This window comes from Protomyctophum bolini (genome assembly GCF_963924005.1).
Source record: "Protomyctophum bolini genome assembly, chromosome: 1".
Classification (NCBI taxonomy): domain Eukaryota; kingdom Metazoa; phylum Chordata; class Actinopteri; order Myctophiformes; family Myctophidae; genus Protomyctophum; species Protomyctophum bolini.
Genome location: NC_137862.1, coordinates 55,353,137 through 55,366,489, shown reverse-complemented (window position 1 = coordinate 55,366,489; position 13,353 = coordinate 55,353,137). Strand labels below are relative to the sequence as shown.

The 13,353-nt window shown below is 41.6% G+C and overlaps 1 protein-coding gene and 1 long non-coding RNA gene across 2 annotated transcripts; both read right to left on the bottom strand.

The window, feature by feature from the left end:
* Nucleotides 1-1,194: 1,194 nt before the first annotated feature.
* Nucleotides 1,195-6,203, bottom strand: LOC308315906. Its single transcript, XR_013964094.1, has 3 exons — nt 6,059-6,203; nt 2,452-2,496; nt 1,195-2,232 (listed from the first exon to the last, which is right to left on the bottom strand). It is a non-coding gene; the product is annotated as an uncharacterized lncRNA (long non-coding RNA).
* A 3,943-nt stretch (nt 6,204-10,146) lies between these two features.
* Nucleotides 10,147-10,701, bottom strand: LOC308316880 (ADP-ribosylation factor-like protein 2; the record flags this gene model as incomplete). The annotated part of the gene is made up of 1 exon (XM_080765666.1): nt 10,147-10,701. The coding sequence occupies one exon, from the start codon at nt 10,699-10,701 to the stop codon at nt 10,147-10,149; it is 555 nt and encodes a 184-aa protein (XP_080621792.1).
* Between the last annotated feature and the right edge of the window lie 2,652 nt (nt 10,702-13,353).

Sequence of the window (13,353 nt, the reverse complement as noted above, 5' to 3'; positions counted from 1 at the left end):
TGTGTGTGTGTGTGTCCTGTATAACAACGTGCCTTGATTAAAAATAAATATATATGGATTCCTATTATGCGAGTAGAATTATTGCCCAAACGTGCCATTATACTTGCTTTCCGCACCAGCGTCGTACAGAATCTGTGATATTTGGTGTGCGACACAAGTATAAATCCCTTCTACAGCTTGGTCTTGGCACTGGGGCTGAGGTAAGCCTATAAAAAATGTATGTTTTGGCGAAAACGAGTCACGTGACAAAAAAAAAAAGTCATTTTTAACTGAAAATGTGCGTCAATTAAAATGAGTTGGTTCATTTGAAAAAAGAAAAAAAAAACTGTTTTCGCTGAAGCATAAATTAGGCTTTACACAGAGAAAAATAGTGAAGCTTGATTGATTGACTTGGTGGATGAGCATGAGATAGCAGCACTGCTGGAGAAAGGAACAGTGATGGGACAGGAATGGAATGGAGAGATGGGGTTGGGAACAGTTGATGGGAAAGAGATCAAGTTAACGCCGTTGTGCATTAAAAACAGAATGTGACATTAATAGGTTGATGAAATCATTTCCTATGGTGGGAGAACACGCCACACGCCACACAGAATGTGGAAAAAGCCCAGACAAAAGTCTCCTTCTTTTTTTGGCCACATTTTGTCATTCAAAACAAAAAAGGTCACTCAGTCAGAGATGTCACCCTTAATGTGGAAGTGTTTGACAGGTAGCAGTGTAAGCTTAGATCTTCAGAAACCGAAATCTGAAGGTAATATTAACACTATGTTTAGCCTAGTTGTAACTCTGTCTGTCTGTCTGTCTGTCTCTGTCTGTCTGTCTGTCTGTCTGTCTGTCTGTCTGTCTGTCTGTCTGTCTGTCTGTCTGTCTGTCTGTCTGTCTGTCTGTCCGTCTGCATCCGTCATGTTTATCTGTCCATCTGCCCAGGAGAATCAGTTGATGTTAAATCAGTAATTAAACAAGGGTTTTTACGAGTTGTATGTCAAAAAATAATAAAATCGATAGCAAATCATGAATACGGTAAACATCAGTGTCTGGTGAGTCATAAAGACGACTGGCTAAGCAGACACTGGGCATCGTCAAACACACGTCAGATTAAGAGTGTGGCGAGGGAACAGCTGGTCTCATTAGTGTACTGTATGGATGGAGAACATTTTTAAGTTGATTCAGTCAGGTTTACCTTCCTCGTCTTCACGTGGCAAAAAGAAGAGGTGAAAAGGGGGGGGAAAAAACAAGCAGAATAATTATTACATAATTATTTATACAGTTCTTTATTGGATTGTTGCTAAATATGCATAAGAACTGTTATGTTTAGATGTTCTAAAGTCAATGGTTCTCGTCTCCTATAAAGTCAACTGTTTCAATTTGTAAAAAAAAAAATGCTATGTTGATTAATTGAATGCATATGACCACAATGGAAACAAGCCATTTCAGGGTGTTTTTGTGATATCCTTTTACCCTTAATGTCTGACAGTACAGACACTGTATGCGCTGTTTATATTTCTGACTAATAAAGCATTCAATCGATCGATACATGTCATTACAGGTGAAGCCTTGGCCTTTTATGCCACTTTAATAAGCCTGACTTATGCGACATCATTGTTTACGGGTTAAATATTCAGACTACAGACAACCAATAATAGACACTACGGTTCAATGGGACCAGAGTTGTGAACCACTGAATAATTGTGTATTAATAATAATATTAAGTTATATACTATTACTAAGGGTGCTTTATAGTTAGTTGCGCGACAGTCAGTGTCACTTTCCGAAAATAGCCGATACACAAACAATGCATTGCAGGGCTTATACAGCTATTTCCGGTGTGTGCGCGGTATGGCACGCAGCCAAGTATGACTCAGGCTCCAAAAGGGGACAGAAATTGACTCTAACGAGGACAAAAGGGAGGACGAAAAGAGGAAGAGAAGAATAATGGTGGAGGACATTAGGATGGGACGAGAGGGAGGAGAAGGAAGGAGAGAGGAGAGAAGAAGAGAAGAGACGACAGGGACAGAGGACGGAAATGAGGATGAGGGGGCCAGTCGGAGAGGAGAAGAAATTAGTACATGAAGTAATGCATTAAGAAGACAGAAAAGACTAAAGATTACAACAGAATCAATTAACTTTATGAAAAACATCACACACAAAAGGCATCTGTAATAAACATTAAACACAAAACATTTCTTTCATCATTATCGTCATTATAATTTTTAACACTTACCCTCAACTTGATCCCTGAAAAACGGGAAAAGGATATTCTTTAGACATTTTGCAGAATGTCCTATACTTGAATGTCCTGCATTGTTTGAGGCAATCCACAGGCCTGATAAAAATTAGGCAAACTTTAACCATTTAGTTAAAGTTAACTAAACTTAAAGGACACATTTCACTACATTTCAAAGTATAAAAACTGCTATATATATATGTTTGATTGAGTGATTTAAAAACACTTACAATTCCTCAGTGTCAGACATGGTGACAACAATAGACTTCTATCACCTAACGGAGAAGAAGACATTATGGATGAGTTGCTGCATTTATAAGACCCTTCCTGCAACCAAAAAGGTTCAGGATCAACATCCCCTTTATTGCAACAGCGAGTGTGTTCATCATTAGAGAGGTGGCCTGGCTGACAAAATGACTGGTGGATCAAGGTACAATCCTAAAAAATAAATTACTCAGCGTTCATTTATCCATTTTTAGTTAACCTCTGATTTCTAATCAGACTCATGACTTGCACATGTGGCATGTCTTTCCTGTTATACGCTGTAGAGATTGTAACAAAACACCCGATGAAACATGCACTCAGTATAGATCACAGACCTACACGGATGCAGCTTTTCCATAATGTGTCCATAACGTGTTGCAGTGCCATGTAGGCCCACATCCCCCATGCGCGTACACGCACGCACGGACGCACGCACGCAGACACACACGCACACACACACACACGCACACACACACGCGCGCACACACACACACACACACACACACACACACACACACACACACACACACACACACACACACACACACACACACCATCTAATTCAGGGCTTATCAACCTTTTTGACTGGGGACCCCTGGAAATGCTTTGGGCAGCATGTCTCACAACCCCCCCCCCCCCCCCCCCAACCTTAATAACATAAAATACAGACATACAGTACAACATTATATAAATACTGAAACCAGACATAATCGTTAAGGAACAATTATGCATGTTCATATACATAGGCCTATGTAAACTCTATAGAACAAATACGAAAAATATCCTTTTTCTTTTTACATACAATAATCCCCCCCCCCCCCCCCCCCACCACCACCACCACCACCACACACGCAAATAATTTGGTTGGTTGGTTGGTCATTAAATGATGCTCAGTGAGTGCAGTGATTGGCTGTGTATGCAAACTGGACAAACTGGACATGAATGAAAGATCCAAGTTTCTGAAAAACATCAGTGTAGTCCAGTTTTAGGCCAACAATGCGTGAAACATAAAAATACCAAATTTTATGCTGTTTTTTCTTGTCGCTTCTTGCCAGGAATTTAACATGGTTTCAATGTATCACATCTACAGATGAACCCCAACCATCAACATTGCCACAGTGCTCTTGAGCATGCCATTGAACTGCTCCAAGGGTGTGGTACTACAGGTGACTGTCCTCTGTGAGGGATTATATTATAATATCCGTTTGCATGAATCTATATAACTGTGCCAAGTGTGTATGCGAAAACATTTTAGCCTACACTGAAAGAAGTTACCTTTCTTCAATCATTCTCCAGAATTTGGACATGTTGGTGATGTTAGGATAGGCAAGTTATCATTAAGTCTCTGGCGTTTTTAAAATGCAAATGTTGGTCATGGGTGGATGTATGGCCGACTTGCTGACAAATCCAAGGCCTATAACGTGAAAGCCTTTCATGAACATATTTACATTTCATGTATTTAGCTGACACTTTTATCCAGTACATGTGGAACCGTGGAATTTGAGTTTGCTAGCACTGTATCTATACTGTAGCACTACTATATACAGGTAACCAGTGAAAAGGAGCAGAAAGTGTTCAGCTAGTGTTCAGAGACACAATGCTCAGAGGTTACTCGTCTGCTCTGGAGCCTACAAAGGGTACATAGCATTTGTGATCCTTTTTGTTATATATAAAGTGTCTTTGGATGACTTTTTCACACTTCACTATCCAGCACAGCTGCAGAGGTCGCGAGGATTAGAATGGGATCATGTTTCAGACCATCAGCTCGGAGCCTTGTCCAAATAGCTTCACTAATCCCACTGGTCCATCCATTCCGGGCACCACTCATCATATCATGGACAGTACGGTTTACTGTCTGTAGGTCATTCCCCCAGTGAAAACACATTCAACAATCGGCACCATATCAAATGTTAAATACGGATGGGGTAGATACCAAGTAGGCTATGTATGAGTGACAGTGAATGAGTAACAGAGGGATCGAATGAGGATATCTGGGATGTGTGAAAAACCGATGAAAGGTTAGAGAGAGAATGTGGAAGCATGTCTCAGTAGGTCATAGGAAAGAATGATGGGAGCAAACCGTTCAAGGCTCAACCATTCGGACATTCATTATGAGAATATCACCAGCCTATCCCTATAGCTAAGCCATCATAATTTATCATTGGAAATGTTTGGTGCACTTCAGCAAACATTAGGCGTGTGGTAAGGTTTGTGGTCAAATGGGCAGAGCGTGGCATTAACGGCCAGTGTTAGCTGTTTAAATCCTGAAGGGGGGCTGCCCGTTCTAAAAACGAACACAGTGACTCAAGGTAACAGAAGGCACCGTGGATAAACGCGTCCCTCCAATGACATACAAATGGCAAATGTTACACATCCTTTGGCAATGAAGAAGACCGCCAAGCATCAAAAGAACCGCACCAAACCGCCCTGCTAAAGAATAATCTCCATCCTGCCCACATGCAATTCAACCTGTTACTTGTTACTAACAATCTTTTCATTGTTAAAAATAAAAAAAGATAATGTTAAAAGATTAACATTAACTCTAGATAGGAATTGTTTAACAAACAACATAGAGGCAGCTATGCACAAACATGTAATGAGACAAGCTATGCACAAACAATCCCCCACATACCTATCTATACTACGCAAACTTATCTCACACACAGGCAGCTGGCACTTTATATACAAAGACTACATGTAAACATACATGCACAAACAAACAAAGGCACACACACACACACACACACACACACACACACACACACACACACACACACACACACACACACACACACACACACACACACACGCACTCTCTCTCACACACACAGTGCTATGATGAATGTACAACCTTAGATATTTCTTTACCAGTGCACTGCTTTAGGTTGTTGTTTTTGTCATTTATTATTTGTTACTGTTGCGAAAATGTAGAGGTACTTGAATGTACTGAAAACAATTACGTTTACATGAGTGTAGGCTACTTTCATGAGACGTAACAAATTAAATCTTATATCTTGAAGCATTATACAATTACATTTATTAATTAAAAAGTTATTCTAATAATTATTTCGGAAATTATGCAAACCAAGCCCACAAAGCTCATCTCCCAAATACTGCTCTCTGCACTCCTGGGCATGAACATACATTTATGTTTAACATGTTTGGTAATTGTACACATACAGAAACATCCACCCAGTGTCTGCTATAGTGAGGGAACTGATTTTAATGAGCATTCAATTGATTCATGTCACATCTTCTCATACTGTAGGTTTCAAGTGGGAGAGACAACTTTGTCACAACTCTCCACTTCCCCCTCTATTCTATTCTATACAACAAGCAGAGGTTTGGCTTAAAATAATAATAATAATAAATAAAAAAACACACATATCACACAAACTACACCTGAAACAGGGTATTTGAGGAATCACCCTATTGCTGTATAGTATAGACCGTTCTAAATGCTAACGTCATGCTTTGGCTAAAAGTGTCCTCAACAAGTTGCTCAACAAGAACAATGCATTTTCAAAGCATCTAGGATTCAGGATATAGTGGCTTCTAACCTGTCCATCTTACCTCAGAGAAGGAGAAAGATGCAAGCTCCCCTGTTGGAGGAAGACGTACTGTCTGCGAGAAGTACCTGGGAGCTCCGCGCAGAGAATAAGGCCTTGTGATATAGTGATACTTGATATTCTGAGGTCTGTCATTGGCTGCATGAGGGTGTGAGGTATAGGAGGGGGGGGGGGGGCTTGTGGACATCTTAGTTCCCTGTCTCTGGATAAGGAGATAGATGGGATGTTGTAGATGAGAAAAGTGGGGCTCAGGTTTAACCCGTTTTGGCCTGACGTAAAAATAAAAAAAGGCTTCTAAATCCTGACAGTTTTCTGAAAAACCCCATGTTTCTATGTCAGTGGTTCTCAAACATATTCATGTCAAGCATTCCAAATATATATGACATTGGCCGCCGACCCCCTTCTGAAAATATGTTCAGATGTTCCATGCAGGGACCCTAGCTCCCAGTAGCAAAGACTTCACTCTGAAAGAATATATATTCAAAGATTTCAGGCACATTTTCACGAACTAAAAATATATATATCGGATCTGCAAGCTCGTATGAGCTTGTGGATCTGCTATCTTTCAACGGCTAAAGTACAACATAATTGCTTGAAACACCAAAAGGGGTTCCCGCTCAGAATGGATTAAAAGATACAGCAGCTGAGACATCTCTGTTGCTATATTTGCCACAATAAGGCTGCCAGGGAATTATCCTATACAGAAAGTAATCTAGGCAATGGAGGGTCGGAGGAGGGTCTTAGCTGACAACGGCTTGTTACACATCCGCTTGGCATGCAGACAATGTGCCTGCATTTGTCTCACAGCCAAGGCTGTGATCACACAGACAGTACCCCATCCATCATTCATGCGGTCTGTCAGCATGTTCAGTCAATTAGTTATAGGTCAGTTGGCACGTCAGCCAGACTATACTAGTTATATCCAGTATACTACTTGGTCAAAGTTATAGTGAGCCACTTGTCAGTCCATTTATTATAGCCAGCCTATCATTCAGTTGGTCAGACAGTTATTCCATGCAGTCAATAAATCATTCAGTCAGCTAAGTCTGTAAATGATTGCTATGAGTTAGATTTCATGACTTGGTGATAAATAACTTGTTACATTTAACTAGCCTCTTCTTCGCTACCAGGGATTGATTGATTGATTGATTGATTGTGTGTGTGTGTGTGTGTGTGTGTGTGTGTGTGTGTGTGTGTGTGTGTGTGTGTGTGTGTGTGTGTGTGTGTGTGTGTGTGTGTGCGTGCGTGCGCATGCGGGTGTCGGGGGGGGGGGGTTACATTTAAACATTCCCTGCTTCGTGTGTTCTGAAAATATATAGGCTACGCTATGGTATAAAAATAAAAATATAGTTTGAGTTCCTTATACCAGAACTAAATATTTTGTTTCTTAAGACTCCATTTAACCAATCAAATAATTGTATGTTGTATCTTGTTCTTGCATAGATTTATTGTCTTAAAACAACAAATGATCACTTATAGTGAAATACAATTATAATGCATTGCATTTCCAAAAGATCCACAGTGCCAAAGAATAATTACAGTACTTGACTTTCATACTGGAAATTATAAAAGGCGTAAAAGTGTTATGATTTCATTATATTGCAATCATAACACTTAAAGGCAAGCCTATTATAGTTTGTAATCATGCAGTTATAATTATGCATTCATACTATAGACCTTATAAGTCAGAATAAAATGCTTTGTTTTATGATTATTGTTATAAAGCATTATGAGTGCTGATGACTATAATTACTGTATACAGTCTTACATACGCAGATTATAATGCATTATAAATGTGTGTGTGTGTGTGTGTGTGTGTGTGTGTGTGTGTGTGTGTGTGTGTGTGTGTGTGTGTGTGTGTGTGTGTGTGTGTGTGTGTGTGTGTGTGTGTCCGCATGACTGTTGTGTGTGTGCAACTTCAATCCAAACATCTTAAAGATAGAAGGAATCTTTCCTTGGTTGGGGGAGATTTTGGTTTTGAGGCAGAGAGGCTCTTCCATTTTAAGATAACACAGCAGGAAACAAATAAAAGCATACAGCATAATGAGGTATGGATGAACTGTACTATTAGGCTCTGTGTCCACAGAAAGTGTGGAGAGCAAAGGAGCACTTTGGATATCATGTTCCAGAGTGCTCGCATGCAATGTTCGAACCTACCTGGAAGACTGTGGTTCAAGAGGTAGAGCAGGTCATCCAATGATCCAGGCGGTTCGAATCCCTGCTCCTCCTGTCTATACATGTCCAAGTGTCCTTGAACCCCAAATTGCTCCCGATGTGCTGGTTGGTACCTTGCATGGCTTCCGCCGCAATCGGTGTATGAATGTGTGTGTGAATGTAATGCACAATCTATGTAAAGCGCCATTTACCATTTTAAACTATCCCTCATGGAAGTGGTTTCTCAAATATTGTGAATCTACCCAAATAAATTTGAATCTATGCTGCTTAATGATAGATAGGTTTATCCTGCGTTTTGAATAGTTTGAGGATACATAGGCTATATATACAGTTTATTCTTTGTGCATCACAGTTCACCACATAGACTGAAGCTTAAGTGTTTTAGTACTGAGTCATCTGAGAACTCACCTAATCTGATGACTTCACTGGTGAACATTTGCTGTTCACTATAAAGTCATACCCTGTAGTATTCTGAACATCAGCCAGGCCGGGATTGTGCTGCACATTCTTCGCGAATGGCAACAGTACGATGTTGATCTATGTCCTCAGCAATCCCGGCAATCCCGGCTGGGATTAAGGCTGCAAATGTGACAGACAGGTATCCAGGCAGCAGTTTAGAAGGCTTACGTTTGTCTCTCGTTGGAAGCAGCATTTGGAATGTTATTTGCTTTGTGCAATTATAAGAAAACATTGTAATACAAAGCAAATTGTCCAAATGGCAGGCTTATGCATGGCCTACAGTGTATTCCACAGAACAAAAGGGACAATAGATATTTGGTTATCAAGCTCAAAAGAAAACATTGAGTATTGAGTATATTATGATATATTATACATTCCAATTATTTGGTCACATTTTCTACACTAAATCATCTTGCTGGGAGCTTCAAATGTTTTATTTTTTATTGGACATCACCTCTTGCCTGCGTGGTTAAGGAGCTATTAACAGGAGATATGTGTAGTCAAAATGCACCAACAGTATATTAACAGTATCTTAACAAGATACTCAACTCGGCACCGAGCACTGCAAGCAATGGCTCTGGCCTGACAGCGCACCGCATGTTCGAGTCCCGGCCGTTCATGTCGACCTTTGCTGCATTTTCCTCTCTCCCTCTTTCCTGTCTGTCTTCACTAACCCTTCACTAACCCTATCAATAAAGGCACAAAGCCAAAAACTAATATTAAAAAAAAACACCTGTATGATGACAAGAGCGCCCCTCATTTCACACATCAATTTATGTTAGCGGACATTTGACATTGCTACATAAGGTACATAAGGTGGTCCCTTATTAGCCAATGTGAGTGGTTAGCCGATTTGCTCGTTTACATATGACGTACATTTTCCCTTCAATGTCAAAGGCGTTTAATGGTTTAATTTAATTATTACTTGCGCAAGCAGAGCACGCAAGTAATAGTTTCCGTCCATGTCGCCGTTTGATGTGTATGCGCCGTGCCGGCGTATGACGTAATGACTACTTGTGCTTGATATGGCAGTGGTGTCAGATCACATACATGGTACATATTAGGGGCATTACCTTTAATCCTTCTGATTGGTTGTCAAGTAACACCTATATGGAAATGTATTTAGTGACATGTCAGCCTCTTCCTGAACTATGCCTGAGGAAGGTCAAAGGTCGCAAGACCCAAATGTTGCACTTTGACCATTAAATAAAAGTCTCTTCTCTTGAACCAGCAGGTGGCGGCAGTGTGCGGGTCTCCCTCCTACACATTGATTGAAAGAATCAATGTGTGTGTGTGTGTGTGTGTGTGTGTGTGTGTGTGTGTGTGTGTGTGTGTGCGCGTGCCAATTGGCCTTGGTGTGCTTGCATTTCTTCTCATTCACTTACAGTAAATAGGAATGGGCTTCCTACAGTATAGGTTCCTTGGGAATACACGATCGTCTACGACCCGTCGTTCCATCTAGTCGGCGGTAAAGACTCTTGCGGCAATGTCGTCCAGTAGCCAGTCCACTCCAGCTAAAAGACTGTGTCCCGTTACTGCACTGCAGCCAATGATACACCAGTGATGGCTCTTTATTGTGTCCAGGTCTAGCGCCTCTCGTATGGCCTCTTTGGACAGGGCCCCTGGCAGGTCCTGTTTGTTGGCAAACACCAGCAGAGTAGCCCCCGCTAACCTCTCCTCCATGAGCAGCGTGCCGAGCTCCTGCCTGCACATCTCCAGCCGGAGTCTGTCTGCACTGTCCACCACCCAGATCAGGCCATCCGTGCTCTCAAAGTAGTTCCGCCAGTAGGAGCGGAGTGACTTCTGGCCACCCACGTCCCATATGTTCAGCTTGAACCCTCTGTGCTCCAGCGTTTTTATGTTGAAACCAAGAGTCGGAGAGATGGTGCTGATGTCTTCCCCGTTGAATTTCTTCACGATTGTCGTCTTTCCGGCGTTGTCAAGACCCAGCATCAGAAGTCTCATCTCTCGTTCTTTGTACTTCATTTTCTTAAGAATTGTCAGCAAACCCATCTTGCCGAAAACAAGAGATGAAAGTCAGTCACGCGTTCAACTCGTTTTTACCAATTAATTAAATTGCGATTTACAAATATGGATCCAAAATTGTGGATGCAAAAAAGTGGATGCAAGTGGGAGTATCTCAGAGGACGCAGCCAACAATGTCCTGTATTCATACACATAGTGAGTGACATAGTCAGTGATGTCACTGAGTTGGGGGGGGACGTAATATTGTGTGGTTATCCACCTTCTTCCTCCCTCTCTGACATCACTCTCTCACACACACACACACACATGTGCACGCACGCACACACACGCAGCACACGCACACACGCGCGCTGATCAAGTTCTGGACTGACATCAACCATTGCCAACAATTTTATTGGTGGACGCTGACATCAGGTATGTCCATATATGGGCATATTTTCCAGACAGACTGCCTATACACTATAGCCAAAAGAAACCAAAAACATTCACAAAATGTAAAAAAAGATGTATTTACTATTGACTTGCTTCCCACATGCACGCACGCACGCAGGAGTAGATAAACATTGTTTGGGTTTAACTAGATAAAGTGCCCACAGGTCGCCACCAAGGCGCTATAATAGGCCAATGTGCAAAAAGGGTGCCATTTCTTCTTACGCCTAGTAGGAAAGTCAGTGAAGGCTTTCATGTAAATTGCACGCTGCGTTCATGATTTGAGGCTTTTTTTTTTTCAAAACGGGCCAATGAAATATCGGACAGATCCGTCTTGCACACATGACTATAGAGATAGTGTGTAACGATTTGAGGGATTGTTGGACAGAATCTGGAGGAGTAATATAAAAAAAATGTTTTTCCAAAGTCAGCCTCCTGGTGTTGCTATCACAGGCAATTTGGGGAATTCATCGTTGGCATCCACTATCCAGGGAGTGTATGTGGAAAATGTGGCACCGACCGGGTTAACACCCTTGTCTAGGACAGCCATGTACACCCATGTCTAGCCTAGTCCAGCCTAGGCTAGTGGGAGAATAGACTTGGAGAGGGGGGTATTTGTGGCTGTATTAGGCTATACTAGGCTGGATTGAGTTAGAATAGGGTGTACTAGGCTGTACTAGACTCTTGCCCAATGCATTCTCTATGGCAATAGCACAAACTTTGGCATGCTACTAGTCCTACATACGTAAACCTAGTACAACCCCATTCTAGCCTACTTAGGTTCATCTTACGGTGGACATGTAAGACCGTAAGATGAACCTAAGTAGGCTAGAATGGGGTTTCTAGGTGTAAGTATGTAGGACTATAGTAGCATGCCAAAGTTTGTGCTATTGCCATAGAGAATGCATTGGGCGTTTAAGTTAAATAACTCAGAAACTATAAAACATTTCAAAGTAAAAAGTTCCAGCATGTGTCTCCACAGTAAGCTGAATAATACAAAGTGTGAATGGAGTTTCTAGGTGAAAGTGATTTTTGACGTGCCAATGTCTGCCATTGAGCAGACATTGCCATTGCCATTGTCATTGCAATGCCATTGAGGTCTAGCGACCTTCCTCAGGCTGGAAGACCGAAACGTTGCTCAATAAAATGCCTTGAACAAGCAAGTGGCAGTGTGCGGATGTCCCTCCTTTCACTATCTGAAGGCTAACATACAAAAGGTCGCTTCAACAGTACAAAGAGGCAGATGTTACTGAGTGATGGTGCAGTAGGGGTTATTCAGCACAGAGAGTTCATGTTCAAATCCCACTCTTCCTAAAGTTTAATGCTAGTTATTGAGCTTCATTTACTGCTATTCTAGCAGTGGCTCACAGCCTCAGCCTGACTACCTCAAAACTCTAATTGTCGTAGTGGTTAAGATGTTGGCTTTCCACGTGGGAGACCAGGGTTCGATTCCCCGCTGTTACACTATCATACAAAAGAAGACCTCAACAGCGCTAAGAAACATCTGATTAATATTATGCTGTGTTATTTAAACTTTACTAACTGAAGGCTAACGAACAAAAGATAACTTCAAAATTACCAGGAGACTTTGCCTGAGAGTGTCTGACTGATGGTGCAGTCGTCTAATCATCAGGCTTTCAGTACAGACATTCCATGTTCAAGGCCTGTTCCTCCTACAGCTCAATGCTGCAGTAATTTGAACTTTTCAAGGCTTGAATAAAAAATAAAAACTCAAAAGCACCAGGAGACATCTGCTGAATGCCCAAAGGTGACTTGGCTCAATGGTGTGGAGCTCTTGACCCGTTGCCTCTGATACAGACAGTTGGCCGGTTCAAGTCCCATGTCATGACATCAAGGTGCTGGAGGACCATCGGGAGTTCCTCCTACAACTCAATGCTGCAGTAATTTGAACTTTTCAAGGCTTGAATAAAAAATAAAAACTCAAAAGCACCAGGAGACATCAGCTGAATGCCCAAAGGTGCCTTGGCTCAATGGTGTGGAGCGCTTGACCCGTTGCCTCTGCTACAGACAGTTGGCTGGTTCAAGTCCCATGTCATGACGTCAAGGTGCTGGAGGACCATCGGGAGACGGTGCTCTCTCCCCCTGTTTCCTGAGATGTAATATATCCTTAAAACACTGTCTTTAGATACAGAAAGCACACCAATATCCTTAAAACACTGTTTTTAGATACAGAAAGCACACCAATATCCTTAAAACACTGTTTTTAGATACAGAAAGCACACCAATATC